The 18,503-nt window shown below is 48.9% G+C and overlaps 1 protein-coding gene across 1 annotated transcript in view; it reads right to left on the bottom strand.

Annotated features, from left to right (window-relative positions):
• Positions 1-1,218: 1,218 nt before the first annotated feature.
• The window catches only part of Cracr2a (calcium release activated channel regulator 2A), an 84,019-nt gene continuing 66,734 nt past the window's right edge, over positions 1,219-18,503 (bottom strand). The window contains exons 13-18 of the mRNA XM_029535423.1: positions 16,809-16,941; positions 12,503-12,584; positions 12,304-12,418; positions 4,930-5,031; positions 2,521-2,597; positions 1,219-1,554 (exon numbers count right to left, since the gene is read on the bottom strand). Coding sequence (XP_029391283.1) covers positions 1,470-1,554; positions 2,521-2,597; positions 4,930-5,031; positions 12,304-12,418; positions 12,503-12,584; positions 16,809-16,941 — 594 coding nt within the window. The 3' untranslated portion in view covers positions 1,219-1,469. The remainder of the gene's footprint in view (positions 1,555-2,520; positions 2,598-4,929; positions 5,032-12,303; positions 12,419-12,502; positions 12,585-16,808; positions 16,942-18,503) is intronic.

The following is an 18,503-nucleotide window of genomic DNA, read 5'->3' as shown; positions in this document are numbered from 1 at the left end:
GTTAGGCATGTGCCTGATGACTGCGGGGCTCTTGTTCTGGGAACGAGGCTGTACAACATGTCTAGGAACTCTAGCTTGCTCTTTCTCCTCGCTTACTTGGCCATGTAGAGCTTGTCCTTAACATCCTGTCCTGTCAGTGAGCCTCACTTGGTGGGTGTGGGTCACCCACCTTCCCTCAGACTGGTGCCTGACTCTTGTGCTGAAGAAGACAGTGTCAGCAGAATGTCATTCACTAGTGAAAAGCACCCTGTGTGATCTTTCTATCCTACCTCCCATCTAGGATAAGGATGTATTTTCTAGCACCCAGACATTTAGTGCTGACCAGAAGCAAGGAATGGACCCATGCAGGGTTCAGGTCATTCCCTGAAGCCTAGCGCCCTCTGCTGAAGTCAGCAGCTAGAGGCAGCTCACGTCTCAAGCACCCCCAAAATCACAGCTACATTTTAAAAAATCAGTAAAATCTCCTGGAATAAAAGAAAATGAAATAAATGAAGCCAATAATTACAGATCTAGTGTTAGGCGCCACTCCCCTCCACACACACACCTGTCAATCTACCCTGTCAATGATCAGATATGATTTTCCAAAGAGGTATTTCGAGAAACCCTCAGAAAGTAGTTTTTGTGTGCAGCATACATCTTATTTAGACTCTTCAGAAATGGCCACTGTCTTTAGCCATAGATGGCTTCCCCTTTTGTTTGTCCTTTTCAAAGTTAAGTAGGAAGTATGTGTGCTATGTAACTCCAGGTATGGAGCCGTCATCCATGGTTCACCCTGGAGCCAGGGCTGCAGGGTCATTAGGAAGCACACCGAAGAGACCCACGGGTGCAGATCCAGTGAGTGCAGCGTTAGCTGGGAGAGGCTGGTGAAGCTTGTGATTCAGGAACTCAGGGAGAAGCACACAGCCCCCGGAGCTGGAGCAGACATTTGAGTGTCTCAAGGTCCATGACCCATGTGCCGAGAGCAGCTCTCTGGTTTCTGGAGAACAAGGGTCAAAGCAAGACAGGCCACCCCAGCATCACCCAAATGGCACATCTTTGGCCTTCAAGAAGCAGCAAGTTGCCCCTGCACAGTTGCCATGGCAACCACAGCACAGAGCCTCCTGAGGGCATGGAGAGAAGAGAAGGGAGGTGGAGAAGGCACGTGGTGACTTTTCTGGAAAAGCCCATCTGCTCCTTTCTTTCAGAGAACCACATTGAAGGAGGGAGAAAGGAGTGGGTATTGGGGTATAGAAGAGAAAGGGGAGCAGATTTCAAGGTATAGAAAAAGCAGCCTTCCTGGCTGCGGGTGCTTCCTTCCATTAGGGGAGGCAAGTCACCAACATGGGCAAGCCAGAGTGGGACTTGGCAGGTGTTGCTGCATAGGAGCCCAAGTGCTGATTCAAGCAACCACGTGACCTTGGGCTTTGAAGGACTGCTGGCTGAAGGTGACCGTGGACATGGGCAGGCTGGCTGCGGGTGGGAGACTACTGTCAGTCACAACAGGATTTCTTCTTGGCAGGGGGGCCAACCTGAATGGTGTCCTTCCTCACTGTGTCCTCTTGCTCCTTGAGTAACCTGGACAGTGGGGGATGAGGGGAGAAGAAGAGCCGGCGTCAGCAACAGAGAAATGGCTAAGCTGGGGGCTTGCCCTGTGGACCAGCAGCCCGCCCCCNCCCCNCCCCCCCCCCTCGAGCACTAGTATTTAATGTCTTCCTCTGGCAACACAGATGCATGACTAATTGTGAGGACAGAAAGCTCAGACTCTTGGAGACACCTCTGCTTGGAAGCCACCCTAGACCATCTTGGCCAACTTCTGTGCCTAATAGCACTCTGGTCCCTCTCTCCATGACTTCATCATGTAGGGCCACATGCATTTGCTTAAGGACTGAGTCTGTGTCTTTATCCTGGTGACTCTGCAACCACCACTGTGACCAGCACATATCTGAAGTTCAGCAAGTGTCCCTGACTGGTTGTCAGCTCTGCAGAAGGATGGGCCGCAGCTCCAGGTTAAACGTACAAGGTGAGGGGTGACAGAAACAGGAAAGATCTTGTCCCCACTCTGTGCTTCCCAGGCACTTTTTCCTCCTGTGTCCCCCTTTAATGTTCACAACTGATTAGTAGGCAGAGAAGGAGTGACTGATTTTCTTACATTACCAAAGTCATCAGTGAGTCAATAAGCAGAGACGAGTCTAGAACTTTTCCCCTCGGTATATGACATAATCCATAGACAAATACTTGTTCTTGAGTCTTAACTACTCAAGGGGACTGCAGTAGGTGACAGGAAAGGGCGTTTTTCCTCCCTCAACTACTGTTTCGGAAGGCTGGCTTTGGCCCCAAGTTTCCCCCATAAAGTTCTAGTTCTGCCTCTGTACTCGGGGGGGTGGGGGGCTCAGGAAGGCAAGAGACCCCTATGTGGCCCGAATTGGGGCTGGGGATGGTGGGCGGGCATCACTGGCGAATGAGGGCTGGGATGGTGGGTGGGCATCACTGGCTGACTGCACACAGGCTCAGCATGTTTCACTCATCGAATGACTTTCCTACCTGGCCAGATGGAGCAGGGACTCTTCGGCATTGTGACCTGAACAGGCGCTGCATTCATAGAAGATCAAATTGTTCTCCTGCAATCATAGAGCAGAGAGGGTATGTGGGGGAACCAAGAAGAGCTGGGGAAGCAGAGGAAGCTTAGGAGAGAGTCGTCTATTTCAACCTATAGCCTTCCTCTCCTCTCCCGACCATGCTGGTTTCTTCCTCCTTAAAGGATGCTAGTTCTCTATGTGGCTATCGCCAAGCTAATACTGCTGCAACCTCCTACTGTGTGTGCTCTTGTGCTTTACACGCTCTTGAAGCTCTGTCAAGAATGTATTGGGACTGTTTCAGGTTCACGTCAGCCTCTGAAGCAGGTGGAGAGGCCAGGGTAGGCAACACTGTTTCCACTTTCCAGGCACAGAAACTGAGTGGAGAGAGGCAGTGTGGCGGGTCCGCTGAGGTCTGGCACTTAACAAACAGCAGGGCTCCCCTAAAACTGCTGTTAACAGGACATTGCTCTTCTGTGGACCTTGGGCAGATGTCTTGGGGGCTCTAGTAAGATTGTACTCTGGCTGCCCAGCTGAGAGCATAGGACTATAGGGCAACTCATCACTCATCTGGCAGAGGTGGTGCTGGGACGTGGGAGACTCCAGGCCCATTGATCACCTCTATTGATAATTGCTTACTCACGGCAACAGTGCTAATGGAATCAAGCTCTGCTTTGGATGCTCTTTGGAGGTTGGTGTCTATGGTGACCGGGGCTGGCTGAGTGTGTACACTGGAGACTGCAGCTCAGGAGGTTTTGCAAACAGCAGCTTCTAATTCAGCTCTCTTCATCCACACCCAGAGGCCCAGCTCTGGCCTATGCCCCTGCCCCTGCATGGTTTACACCTTACTGCCTTCTTTCTGTCCAACATTGACTCTGGAGGAGGGTGTAAGAGGAGCCACTTCAAGGATGGAGATGTAATAAGAAACGCTCAGAACCTAGACCTGGAAGACATGATTCTCAGCGTCAAATGCTCGCCCTACCACTGACATACTTGGAATGAACCATTCAGTGCCTGTCTCCACATTTGTTTTTTTACCAATTGAAAAAAAATAGATTAGGGGGGGTAGATTTGGTAGATTCCTTGCTTAGTATATATGAAGCCCTAAGAATGATGCCTAGCACCGTGTAAATAGCAAATGGTGACACACATCTGTAAGCCAATATTTGAAGGTAGAAGCAGAAAGATCAGAGTTCAAGGTCAGCCTGAGATATATGAGACCTTGTCACAATATAACAATAGAATAAAAAATGAGAGAGAGAGAGAGAGAGAGAGAGAAAACATAAGAAAAAATTGGATGATGATGATGATCCAAGTCTATATTCTTCAGCTGAAATGTTTTTATCTAGATGCATTTGGAAATCCAAAATTTTTAATTTTAATAATATACATATATACTAAATATTGCATAATAACCTCAGTAGGTCTCTGACAGCACCCTATGATAAAATATATTAATATTTCTTCAGTGGGACGTTTGGATAGTCACTAGAAATAAGATAAAGCCCATAAGTAGCCTCATGTCAGTTCCAGTCAGATTTTCTGTTAGCTGGAATAAAACAAAACAAAACAAACAAACAAACAACCCTCCTATATTCAAAGCATTTGGGTTTCAGAATTGTGCGAGTGTCTGCCCAGTCAGGCCTTCATCATCCTTCTCCTTTGGTTCCTACAATCTGTGCTCTCTTCAGGCTCTGAGACTAAGTCCTGTTTTGACTTTTTCAAAGAAATCATAAGCCATAGGGCTGCTGGGCACCCTACCGCCCAGGCACAGAACCAGAGGTGAGAAGGGAGCCAAGGAGAAGCCTTGATCTGCCCCACCCTCTGATCTTCCCCGCCCCCTGATCTGCTCCGCCCCCAGTTTCTGCTGGGCCCTGCTGGTCCTGTTCATGAACCCAAAGGCTGATGCCTTTCAGACTTTCCACAGCCTCTCGAGTTTTTCTTCAGAGCTCAGCATTGAGGCTCCATCTTCTATTAAAAACATTCTGCGGCAGAGTGGTCCACACTGCTGCCTGGTGGATGGTGAGGTTCTCATCCGCAAAGGAGATCAAGCAAAGATACAGATAGTGAGATTTCAGTATCGGAGCATGATTAGAAGGAGAACTCTCCTGCCTTCTCAGGACTTGGAATCCCACGCTCCTCACAAAAGGCTTTAGGACACTTCTCCTGCCTGGTGCTCCCCAAGCATCCCTGTCCCATATATGCACCTCTCTGTGCAGCTGTACATGCCCCAGACCCAAGATGCCAAGACGCCCATCTGCTCAACTGCCTCCCTTCAACAGGGCTTCCTAAGTTCCCACCAAGGAACCCTTGGGCTTACTCCTGAATGCTTGGGGTTCCCACCCTGTCTGGAAAGAGGGGAGTTTGGGCTTTTTACCTTGGCGAGTTGCTCTCCCAGGCCCCGGGGCACTTCCCGCTCCTTCTCATTGTCAAGTTTATTGCCCAGCAGCAGAACAGGAATTCGGTCTCCCACAGCTTCCTGCGGGAACAGATCATCCCTCCACTGAGAGAAGCCCACCTGGATGAAGCCAGATAGTAGGCTCACAGGGATGCCTGGAAAGATCCAGGGTCATGTGAGAGTGAGCCCAGTAATGAGAGTACAATCCCTGTCACTGGAAAGTCCATCTCTGTTTTGCCCCAGCCCCACGCATGCAATGACTCTCCGCCCTCTTTGGTTCCTGTAGAAAGCACATTGATTTCCCACCTGCGCTGAGGAGGAGCTGGCAAGGCTGTGGACCCCAAGGGACCGTGCATTCCTCCCATGACTTTCAGTACCACCGAGCCTCGCTAAGTGACCAGAGCCAGTCTAACAAATCAGAACACACCTCAGATATCAGTCAGCGGAGGCTAGAAGGGCTCTCTGGCTCCTTGGATGAGAAATGGTATCTTGAGCTTCTGTGAAACGTGACCTCCCTGCGGGTGGGGGGGGGGGGGGTGGGGGGGGGGGGGGGGCATCTGAATCTGAGCCATAGGACTGGGCCAAAGAGCTCCTAAGCTCCTAGCTGCTGTGAGCCTAATTGGGAGCAGGCACTGTGGAGACTCATGTCACTTGGACTCCCAAGAAGGCCCAGCTTAAAGAAGAGCTATGAGCCATGGCAGCTCTACTTCTCTGGCCAGAAGTGATGACTTCATGCAAGATGACAACCATAGCTAGGCATGGTGGCACACACATTTAATCCCAGCACTCAGGAGGCAGAGGCAGGCGGATTGCTGAGTTCGAGGCCAGCCTGGTCTACAAAATGAGTTCCAGGACAGCCAGGGCTACACAGAGAAACCCTGTCTGGAAAAACAAAACAAAACAAAACAAACAAAGATGACAACCACATGATCTCTTATTGTGGGTGTAGGATATCAGCCATATCCTGGGGACTCTACCCTATCTGCAAAAAGGTTGCTACATGTATGTACTCAACGGCTGAACAACAGTCCTGGGGCTCACAGCCATGCTGTGAATGGTAGCATTCACATTTAAGGTTGTTATTTTTACTTTGTGAAACAATTAGGGGCTTGAATGTTTTGCTGAACAGAGGGGCTATGGAATAGTCCACACTTATAAGCCTAAGTTACAGCTTCGCCAAAATGTCCCACTGCTTTGTCCCAGCATCTCAGGCAAATGGCCAATGTCCTTCTGATCAGAACACCTGTTTTAAAGTTTAAATGCAATTACCTCTGAAATTAAATCCTCCACGTCTCCTTAATCCACACATTTGTTTTTACTGCAGCTCCGTAGGAGAAAGTAATTCTCATTTGCTAAATGGGGATGCCAGGCTCAGGGGGCCACAGTGGAACATCTGGCCACAAAGCGAGCGAGATGAAGGCCACTTAGCACACGGGTCCATCATTCTCTGACCTTTTTGTCCAGATTCACATTTCTAGGAACACTCTGCTCCTCAGAACGTTACTAAATAGAACACTCTAAAAATGGCACCCGCTGGGAAGAGAGTAATTTATGTTCACAATGATGTCTCCTGTCTTCTGACCCACCAGAATAAATTAAATCACATGGGTAGTTGATAAGTAAATTGTACCATCGTTCACTTATTCCAAAGTGAAAAACCCAGTTAACAGCAAACACATCCAGCAAATACTTCTGGCGTCCCTATTAGCTGAGTGTTAGTTAATGGGAATGCCCCAACCCATCCTGCGACAGAACCAGCAACAGAATACTTATGCAAAGAGCTTTCCGCATAAAAGGAAGGAGAGAGGAGGACTCAGGGAACTGGGCCAAAAGACTTGCTGTTTAGAGCACACGAGAAAGATATATTTGTAGACTTATGTGTGAGGAATGACTAAGGTCTGTGGGATTTTCTTGACATGGAAACTCTGAAAAGATGAGCATCAGAGTTGGAATCTTGGGACAGAACTCCGACTCCGCGATTTTATCAGTCGGTGGAATGGGTCATGGCTGCAACTCTCTTCCTCGAAAAGGGGAAGTCCAACAACACTGAGTGTCTGAGTAGGATGGGTGGGGCCCACGTCTCAAGCCTGATATGTACCCTCAGCAGATCAAATGGCACACTGCTCTGGGGGAGAAGGGCAAACTTCCTTGAGAGCCATTCCTAGAGAGAGAAAGGGGAGAGTTTGGAAAGTGCAGAAAAATAGTCAAGCGCCCACCTGCGTCCCATTTCCATCTTTCGCTTGCTCATCTGTTGCACAGACATTCTGGATAGCTTGCTTTCCCTCTGTGGGCTGCCCTGAAAACCGGGAACAAGGCCCAGCTCCAAGACAAATGAGACTACACAAGGCCAGGGGGTATGCTAACTGTGACAGTCCTTGTCACCCTGACCCCATCATCCACAGAGTCATGAGGAGGCTTGGTTTTGGATGTCTGTCTTGGGACCCTCCCTGACTCCTGAACTACCTGCCTGAGGTTTATGCCTTCTTTATTTCTAACTAGGTTTTCTGCCTGTCTTGTACTACTCGGTACAAAGAGACACATAATTACCTGTTGGGTGTGGCAACACTTTCCTTTCAAATGTATTGTTATGTTGGTGCTGGAAATGGAATATGGGATCTTTCTCATGCAGGGCTAGCACTTTGCCACTATGTTATGCCTCCAGCAGGATATCTCCTTTTGAAAGTTAAATGTGTACCTCTGCTAAGCCTGCGAGACTTGGGTTAGCATCTCCAACGTATCCTCTGCTGTTGATAACGCTCAAGAATGTCAGAATAGCACCGCAGGCCAGTTGGGTAGGCCTTAGCTCACTGGTCAGGCACACAATCTGTCCCTAGGAGACAGGGCACTGCTACCTTCCCTCGGGATGATTCTTCTAGTAGCTCCCATTCTCTGAGTTGCTCGTCTCTGATCTTTAAAACAGGCTTTCTGAAAAGCCTCTGTTCTAGAACGTTCTAACAGAGAAATCTCTCTACACTTTTGATTGCCACGGTTGCCTTTCCCCATATTTGAGTGCAATGGAAGATAAATTTGTTGAAATTTAAGATCATCCATCTCTAACTTTACAGAACAAGAGCTGTCAGCTCAGCAGAGGACTGTCACTCAGTCCAGGGTGCGCAGCTGCTGGGTTGAGCTGGTGTGCGTGTGTGTGTGTGTGTGTGTGTGTGTGTGTGCATGTGCATGCGCGTGTGCACATGTGTGAATGTGTATGTGTGAATATCTCTTTGCTGGAGGCATGAAGAAGCACTTAGGTGGGAGAACACTGTTTCTCTGGAGCCAGAAAATATTTTTTTTTCCTCAGCACATTAAAGCATGCCGTTATGCTAAGAAAAAAATGACTGCAAAATTATATCTTGAGGGTTTCCATATTTATCTACCCTCCTGGACGATGAGTCAAAACAAGACTTATTTGTATAGTTCATTTTAAACTGCCAGCACTTCAAGTTCAGCTTGGAATGTGGGGGGAAATCAAACTGCTATTTTTTGCTCCCTGCTGTACATTGTCACGAAGGACAAAGATCACAGACTGAGATTTCGCCTGCAACCAGGAAGGGAGAGAAGTGGGCCAGAACCTCTACGGTTGAAGAATCGTTCTGCTTTGAGGCTGGAGCAAGAAGGTCTGGAAAAGAGACAAATTCACGTATGCATCGGCAGATGTAGCATGGGGCATGTGAAGACAAACAGAACGTGGTGGCAGAGCCCTGGGCCCTGGGTTCTAGCTGTGTCTCCCAAGCTCTGGGTGCCCTTGGATAAGTCACTTCCTCTCTTTGTTCTCTAAAGTGAGATGCATGCTCGTGTGTGTGTGTGTGTGTGTGTGTGTGTGTGTGTGTGTGTGTGTGTGCACGAGCACGTGTATCTGTGTATGTGTGTCATTGGTCAAGCTCAGAGATGTTGATCTATATGGATTCACCTTTCCATCCATTTATTTTTTACTTCCTCAATATATAGGCCTTACTATATGATTCTAACTGGATGATTAAAAAACAAAAAACTAAATACGAAGTTCTCTAAGCAGAATGGACATTGGAGATTTACAGCCTGGACCTGGGACACACGCCAGCCCACATTTCTGTATCCAGGTCTGTGTCCTCTGCCTGATGCAGACTCTCAGGGACCTTCAGATGTCTAGTTTGTCATGGTCTTATTGTGGCATGTGGGGGCTGGGGATGCAGAGCTGGTAGGAAGGGTGGATGCCATCGACTTCCTGAGTCTCACAGTCCAGCCATCATGGACTATGACTCAGCCAAGCTCAAGCATATTATGCAGGCATCCTGGAGCTGCCTTGGTGCAAGGAGAGCTAGGAGGGTGAGGCAGGACAGGAGTGGCAAGGACAGAGCCGCCTCACCACACAGGCACACCTGTTCTTTGTTTGTGACTGACCCCCAAGGACTCTCTCTGTCCTCAATAGAATGAAGGTAGGAGAAATGGGCCTAGCAGGAGGTTGCAGGTCACTTAAAAGGGAGTGAGGTAGTTCTTGAGAGTTCCTGGTTAGTTGTTGTTGTTGTTGTTGTTGTTGTTTTCATTATTATTAGTCTCTTTGAGACAGGGATTCTCTGAGTAGCCTTGTCTGAACTCATTCTGTAGACCAGGCTGGCCTCGAACTCACAGAGATCCACCCACCTCTGCCTCCCAAGTACTGCTATTAAAGGCATGCACCACCACTACCTGGCTCTGGTTTAGTTCTTGTAAGAGAGTTGTCATAAAGAGAGCGAGCCAGGACCTGACACTTCTCTTTGTCCCACCCAAATTCTCAGCCTTCCAGCATGATGAGTCCCACCATGGAGTAATATAGCCAAGAACGTCCTGCCAGAACACAGCCAGCCCGGGCACCACACCCTTGGTCCTCTGGAACTGTGGACTAAGTGAGCTCTTCTTTACCTACAGTTTCTTTAGATGTCTTTGCCGTAATTTAAGAGCCAGAGAGTAATCCTCCAGCTCGTCTCTTGTGTGACAGATCCCTGATTCCCTTCGAGGTGGATGGGTCCTTATGTACTCTCATTCCCACACTGCTGCTCTGACACGGGTCCCCTGGAAGTTCAGTGCTATGCCCTGCAGCTTTTGCATGGGGCCAGTAGTACAGGGCTCTGTCCTTCAGTGAAGTGTTGGCCCAAGTGTCAGGAGGAGGAAGTGGCTGAGCCGAGAGGGTAAGGACTTCCTTTGCAGGGAGCCGAGCCTCTTATCCCGAGCACCTGTTCCCTCCCCCTGCTCTTCTGAACCACAGCTTTCCCATTCATGGCAAACATAGCAATTTCAGGCCTTGTTCTCCATGCTTCAGGTGGACTGGGGGATGGGGGGAGCGCTGGGAACAGCTGGCCACCATTCAGTTAATAACAAGGCTTCAAGCCCTGAAGACTGTTATTAGAGCTCCCCCCACCCTCCTTCTCCAGGCAAGGGAGTTGGCAAAGTGCTCTGAGCTCTTTGAAAAAAAAAAAATAAGGTTCTCCACAAGTATAAAGTACTTATTATTTTCAGTTCCCCTCAGATCAAATTAGGTGTCAAGTTTTAATCTATCACCTGACACCTCTGATTGCCGGTTGCCAAGGCAGAATGACTTAGCTTTTCAAGAATGGGGGAATAATTACATCTGTGATTCTTCTTTTCCACACCTTCAACGCACCGTCAACCATTTGGCACAGACTCCTACACTTGCCCCTGAACCCTGAGCCGTGAACTGGATGCTTTTCCTAGGCCAGCTTTTCAGGCGCATGGCCCGTGTTCAGCAATGCCTTGGGGAGGAGTCTGGGGTGCTCTGCAAATGACTCAAAGCCTGGCTATTCTGAGGGTATAATAGCAGCAGTGTTCTCCCTGTGAAGTTGGGAGAAAGATGAAATCTAGTTTCCTATGCCTGCATCCGCGAGGGTCGTCTGCCTGTGAATGAGACCCCCAGGAGACTCCCATGTTTTTTGCATTTCCAGGCCCTGGAATGGTCCATCTATAGGGAGAGCCTTGCCATCAACTGTTCAGCTGAGCCCAAAGCTCAGGCTGGGTCACGTGGGGTTCCTTAAGCGCTTGTCAGCACCTCCTGTCAAACTTGTTTTAAAAGACAAGCCTCAAACTACAAATTACCGACTCTTAGATGATCCCAAGTTAGCGATGTACAATTTACCACCTCAGCCTGGTGTCGAAGCCCATGGGTGAGTCAAGGGTCCTCTGAGGTGCCTGCTGACAACCCCTTCCACCAGGAAGAGGCACACAAGGTTGTATGAAGAAGGCTCAAACACATTCTAAATCTGCAATGATCCCTTGTCAGATTTCTTCCTGCTCACTACAGTCAGCTTGATCTCATTTCTCTGGAGAGATTCCAGCTTCTCTGGGATCCCTAGGAACGATTGACACCCCCCAGTGACAGCAGAGAGCACAGTCCCGTGTTTGTCTCCCTCACGGCCATCAGTACCAGACATTAAGACTTCCCAGCTCACAGCCCAACTTGGATATGTGTGTATGGAAGTCTGAGGCTAGGGTAAGAGAGAAAGGTCTTGGAGAAGTTGCCAGCTCAGCTTCTTCATCCTGAGATGTGACAGGTTACACGAGATTATAGTAGGCCAAGTATTTTCAAGGGAATCCCTGTCTAACTACATTGTATGCAGACCTCCCATGTATAGAGCTGGAAAATGCTGGGCAGCCAGGACGGAGAAAGAAGAATGTAGAGCCCTGAATTGTGAGTGTGGAACCCTTTCCTCCCCTGCCCCACTTTCTAGGAAATGTCAGAGTGACTCTAGGCTCCAAGGACAGAAGTCTAAAAACTCCACTGGATTAGATCATCGGTAGAGTTTCCTCTAGTCCTGCCAACATCACATAAAGTAGACTGGGAGGAAGGGGAGCAGGGTGAAAGAGGAGAGGAGCGCGGAGAAGGGAGCAGGAGGAAGGGGATGATGATGGTGATGGTGGTTATGATGATGACGATAGGAGGAGAGGAATCACGTCACAAATTTTAAAGTCAAAGTTCATTTGCCTCCTCAATTAGTTCTGTGAAGAGGCAACCTAATGTGTGGCATTCCAAAATCTAGTTCTTCACATCTGTAAGTGTTTTAGAGACAGGAATGTTGAAAAATGATTTGTATTAAGCAACTGTCTCATAAACTCTTAAATCTATTTACGTCCCATTCCTTCATTTTCTCGTTAACGGGAGGCATGCAGACTGGCAGCTGAGAAAAGGCGTGGTCCAGCTGAGCGATGCTGAAGAAGGGCAGATTTGGGTGGAAGAAGCCAGACAACAGGGTCAAAGGGGAGGAAGAACCCTGGATGGGCAGGCAAGCCTGGGATGAAGTTGGGGGTGTGCAGAGGGCCAGAAGGGAGGGTCAGAGGTCAGGTAAGAGTCTGGCAAGCTCAAGAGCTTCCGGGAAGGTGGCTGCTCACCTCCACACTGCTCAGCCACTGGCGGATGGACAGGAAGGACTGCTTGGCTGTGAGGTCATACATAACAGCCACACCGTCGGCCTTTCTGAAGAACTGCTGACTGATACAGCGATATCTGCCATGGGAGAGCCACTGTCAGAGGCGTGCCTTCCTTGGGGGCCCCCAGGCTAACCTGGGACATGAGGGCGCGGCTCCTCACCTCTCCTGCCCAGCAGTGTCCCACAGCTGCAGGGCCACCTGTGCATTGTCCACAGTGACTGTCTTCACTCGGTAGTCGATGCCTGCAAGGGGAAACAATCCTATGAGCCCTGCATTGGTCATGGGCACCCTGGGTTCAGAACCACGGCAGGGAGCCATCCCTGGGTAGTGCCTTGGGGATCGTGTGGGAAAATGGACCGAGGACTGCGCAGGGAGGCACGAGGCTGGTGGGCTGGTCTTGTCTCAGACTTGGGGCTTAATGACGTCACCAAGCCTGTGTTTGCTGTGGGCTCCCTGCTGAATCACCACGCACCTCTAGGACACTGGATGAAATCATGCCATGGCCCACGCACAGAGGCAGTATGCAGTGAGCAGATGACTTCCTGGTTGGGATAATGACTCATTGGTTAAATACCCCCCCCCCCTGTCCTCTGTAGCTTATCCCTCTTTACAGAAGTCATCTAGGAAAGGCGAGGGCAAGCAAGTAAGTTGTCTGAAGATGGCCCACTGTTTTGCACGGCTGTATTGGGTGTGCTCTGAGAGGCAAAAACCCCAGAGAGGTCTTCCAAGGATTGATTCTCATTACTGGTTTGCTTTTCCTGCCTCAATTGCATAGTTTAATGATTTCCTGGGTGCTTACCCACCCTATTGGGCAGATTTCCTGCAGAATCAATATGAAGATGTACTTTCATATAGTAATGCTATTTAAACAAATGGATGATTTCATAACTCCTGATAATGATCTTATAGAACTCCTAAACGGATGATCTCAACAAGTGATCTCAAGTCTCCCCCCACCCCTTGAATAAAAGCTGCAGATAGAGCTCTGGAAAGCTTCCTGTGTAGTGGACCTAACTGCACTAGGAAAAGAGAACTGGCTCAAGACACATTCGTGATCGAGGACAACATTCATTCTAGGTCCGGTCCAAGGATGAGGCCACAGGTGTGCACCATGATAAAGCAAGACCGCGTGAAACTGTTGCTTTAAACTTATAATGGGCTTATAGAATGACACACTGCTTGAACTTATTATCTACATCCTTCTGTAACTCCCTTCTGTGTAACATTTTATCTATAGGGTGAGTTTTTTTTCTTATATGGAAGACTTTTGTCTACAAAGCTATAAAAAATTGAAAGCAAAAATAAAGGCTCAGTGTAGCCCCTGAGACAAAGAATAAAGAGCACCTTAACTAAGTTTCTTTTCTTAATCCCCTGCTGCTCTCAGTGTCAATTGCCTGAAGCCATGAGCCTTTGGCCTCAGGAGAGCAAAAGAGAGTTAACTGCCAGAGCCATCTGGCTTCTGGCCCCAGAATAGCAAGAAAGAGTTAAATTGCCCAAAGGCATCAGCTTCTGACCCCCAGAACAGTAAGAGAGAGTTAGAGGCTAGGTCACCAGCCTTCCTTCTTTGTCCAGTGCTCCCACCTCAGTAGCTGAATAAATGTCAGGGCAGGACCCCAGTACCCTCTCACTCTCTTTTGTTGAAACTACTTTCAAGATGTCCCTAACCAATTTAAATATACCGAGGGATCAAAGCATATTTAAAGTATCAAAGAATATTAAAATATTCCTATACAATAACCCACAGGTGTGTAGAGGAGGAGTTTGAAGAGGAGGACAAAGGGGGAGGAGCAGAGGGAGGAGGGGAGGAATTGGTAGGCAGTGGAAAGAGCAGAGAGGAAGTGGGAGAGTGGGACAAAGGCAATATCCACCCTTGAGAAGGGTCTAGGACTCTTGATCATCAGACCATTCATGATCACCTCTCCAGTTATGTGATCCTTCCTAGGCTGGACTGCCCAGAGGAGCAGGGGCAGGTTAGTGACATGTGCTCTGAACTCCCAGCAGCTGTCAGAGCTGAAAATCTCAACACAGGTTCTTCTAGGATTGTCCAACCTTATGGCTTCTCTGAGCCATATTGTAAGATGAATAATTGCTCGGGCTATACATGAAATACAATGGGGAATATACAATGTGCTGCACATACATACACACAAGTAACACACACATGCTCACACACACAAAATGAGGTAATGGTTTAAGGAAGTTTACAATTTGGTGTTGGGTCACATTCACAGCTATCACAGGGCACACAAGGACCTCTGGTCAAGGGTTGGACACCCCTTTCATAGACCTTCCTCTGTCCTGTGATCTTAAGAATACTCAAAAATGCAAAGATTTATTTAAAAGCCTTATTATTTATGGCTCCTGGTTGCAGAACTTGAAGGCATCCCTTTCCTCTTTCACACAGACCCAGGAGGTTCTTACCCTGCAGGGAGCAGAGCAAGGGCCAGAAGCTTGGGAAGACACAGCAGATACTTGGCAGTTACAGAAAGAGGCATGGCATGTTAAAGGTCACCTCAGGCCCTTTGCTTTATAGACAGGGCCAGAGACAGGAATGGATTCATCTGGGATCAGAAAAAGAGTAGAATGCTTGTACTATATTTTTATATATGTCTCTATCCTTCAGTGTCTCCTGAAGACATCCATGAGGGTTATAATTTGCATGCCTTTGAAGATACATGCATGCTTGAGGCACACACACACACACACACACACACACACACACACCATGGATGAGAAACTGCCATCAAGGTTCCTCCCATCCCTGGGCTGGCAGCTATCATGAGCCTCCTCCCTCCATTTCCAGCATCCTTACCAGGAGCACCAGATTCCTAGAGCTCCCCTTTGCCCAGGCAGCCCATGGCCATGTGCACCTATCAAAACAGATGACATCTGCTAGCTGCTGAGCCGGGGGCAGGTTTTCTTGTTAGTTAAAAGCATGAGAGGAGGGCTATCCTTCCCTTTGGATAAGTCCTCTTTCCTGTGTTCTCACTACTTTTGAGCAACCACCTGTGGATGTTGCACGGGCAGGGCCAGACACCAATGGTATGGATGGTCTAACAAGAGACCAGGCCTCAGAAGCACTGGAGGGGGGGGGAGACCAAGTATCAAATCCTTTCTTTTTCACACATCAAAAAGCAAAGTGGGACTGTGTGCTCTTGAGATCACAGAGCCAGTCAGTGTCAGAGTCAGGATGAGGAACGAGGATTTCTTATGTCTCACTGAGCCACCCCAGCCTGTTGTGCCCCCAACCTCTGCCCACTTCTAAAGGCAGAAGAGGGACCCTACGACTCATGGGTTGCTACGTGCACACAATGCAACTCTGTTAGGCCACCATCTAGGCAGTGTCTCCTGGGGAGTGTCGGCACTGACTATAGGAATGAAAATGGGGTTCCTCATCTCTCTGGACCTCAGTTTCTCAATCTATCAGGCTGCTCACAATGTGAAGACAGGTGGCAAAGGCAGATATATGGCCCCGGTCAGTGCTCAGACTGTAAAACTCCATTGACAAGTGCAGTTGACTCATCAGCTCAGCTAAAGGAGCTCGGCAAACAGTCACACATGTCACCTTTTGTTGAGTGAGTCAGCTTGGTAGAAGCTGAGAGGTTGACATGTCCTTGAACCCGCCACGCACTCTAGCGCCATGTGCAGATCTGGGCGGAACAATTATAAACCTCTCTTTGAGGAAAATCGTATCCCTAAGTGGAACATACTCAGCCAGTGTCATCTCATGGCAGCCAAACCCAGTATGTTCCTACAGCTAATTCCTGCAGACTCCCAGCAGAGCAGGGATACAAGACAAGGCCAAGTGGGTAAAAGAAGCCTTGCAGAGTGCTGGGAACATGTGTGTCCACTAGCCTAAGGACAAGGCAGGCAGAAGTAGGTCCATAGGAAAGGTGGCATGGCAGGGCATGGCTCTGGGGGAGTTCCCATCAGATCTGGAGGAGCACGAAGGTTCAGGGCCCTGTTGATTGAAACCAGAGCAGAGGGCTGGTGGGATGGTTCTGTGGTAAAAGGACTTGCCTGACGGCCCAAGTCTGGCCCCCAAACTCATACAGTGAAAGGAGAGAACCACCTCCCACATGTTGTTTTCTGACTTTCTCATATGTGTTGTCATGTGTATGCATGTTCACACACACACACACACACATATGTAATTCATGCCTGCATGCATACATATGTAAGTACTTACATAATTATTTTTTTAAGTGAGGCAGAAGTAGCATAGCCTGGGCCAGGGCTCATAAAGGGGACCAAAGACCTCAAACTCACTTTTGCCAACCTCAACTCCCTAATACGCACCCACCCCTCCTTCCCCTCCCACCCCACCCCACCCATACATCATGAGCTTAGCAGCTCAGCAGTGTCAGGAGAGATGGGCTCCTCCTTTCTCCTCCTAGCCCTCTGCTGAGCAGTCAGTGCCACCGTTCCTCCCATAAGCCCTTCATTCCCTCCCTGAGAGAACTCACCCACAGTAGCTGCCATGCCTGGAGAGAAGCGGGCCTCACAGAGCCTCCTCAGGAAGGACGTCTTCCCTACCGCAGAGTCACCCACAAACACGATCTTAAAGAGCCGGTCAGGGGTAGAGGGAACCCTTTCCTCCTGTGCGTGGAAGACAGTCTGGTCACCTGTTGGGCATGGCCACAAGCTGCTGCTAGGTTGCTTTTTGCTATCACTGCCTGGGTCCACTGAGATCCCAGCCCCAGGAAGGCCACTTCTGCCCCAGAATGAAGGCAGCATTGGTCATGGAGCATAGGGCTCCATTAGGAGAAATAGCAGCCTTTCACATATGCTCATACCCGATGGGGCTCTGGGACAGGTAGGTGGGCCCTCGCTGATGGAGTGAATGGGCCTGGCATGTGACCAGTTCCTGGGAGTGTGATATTCCCAGAACACTAAAGATAAGAATGAGAAGGGCACCGGGGCCCAGAAAGGAGGGTCTTAAGGAGGAGGCAGAATTCCCCATATGGGCTGAGAGGACAAGTGTGCTGGGGTATTTTCTTGTTATTGTTTTCTTGTTTGGTTTGGTTTTTTGTTTGTTTGTCTTTTGTTTTTGTCAACTGGACATAGATAGGATCATATGGGAAGAGGGAATCTCAATTGAGATGATGTTTCCATGAAAAAGTCTGTGGGGCATTTTCTTATCAATGATGGCTTTGGGAGGGCTCAATTCGCTGTGAATGGTGTCACTCCTGGCCAGGGGGTCTTGGGTGCTATAAGAAACCAGGTTGAGCGAGCCATGGAAAGCTAACCAGGAAGCAACATCTTCCCACGGCCTCTGTGTCAGTTCCTGCTTTCTGGTTCCTGCCCTGACTTCTTTCCCTGACTTTCCTTCATGACTGTGAGCTGCAAGCAGAAACAAACCCTTTCCTTCCCGAGTTGCTTCTGGTCATGGTGTTTATCACAGCAACAGAGAAGCAACTGGGACCACAAGGTGATCTTCTGGAGGGAGAAAAGAGAGACCCAGAAGACATCCATAGGGCTGCGCACTATTGTGTAGCTCCTTTGACTAGAAACATCTCCTCTAGGATGCATGAGGGAGCTTCACAAGACTCAGGAAACTTCAGAATATTGAAAGTTCCAAGATTCACAAGGCTTCTTCCAAAGGTTACCTAAATAGAGACCACAGGTCTGGAGGAGGAAAGTCTCTGGAGCAGGCACCTGCAAGTTATACAGGGAGCTTTAGGAGTAGAGCGTTCTGGAGCCATCACCCATACTGGGGTGGGTTAGCTGGTGATATAACTGCCTTTGAGTTATTCATCCATGTTCTGGTAAGTAACCCCAGTCTCACTGAATGGAATCATGTTTCTACTCTGAAATAGGTGCCCGGTCTACAGTAACTAGTTACTAATGTCCACGTGTCACTAGGAGAAGTCACCAACAGGGATATAACCTCTGGGTGGAATGGAGGCTCTCCTGAGTCCCTGCACATGACCCTGTGACCTCTATCCAGCTTCAGTTGTGACATAGTCATCTGCCATGAATAGCCAGGTGGTGACTTTCCCCACTCTTATGCTAGTTTTGGTCAACTTGACACAAGCTAGGTCACTTGGAAAGAAGGAACCATTGAGGAACTGCCTCCATCAGATTGGCCTGTAGCCGGAAGGCAAGTTCTTGATTAATGATTGATATGGGAGGGCCCAGTCCACTGTGTACAGTACCAC

This window comes from Mus pahari, chromosome 2 (genome assembly GCF_900095145.1).
Source record: "Mus pahari chromosome 2, PAHARI_EIJ_v1.1, whole genome shotgun sequence".
NCBI classification, from domain to species: Eukaryota; Metazoa; Chordata; class Mammalia; order Rodentia; family Muridae; genus Mus; species Mus pahari.
The sequence above is the reverse complement of the archived record's forward strand: the minus strand, read 5'-3'. Positions and strand labels throughout refer to the sequence as shown.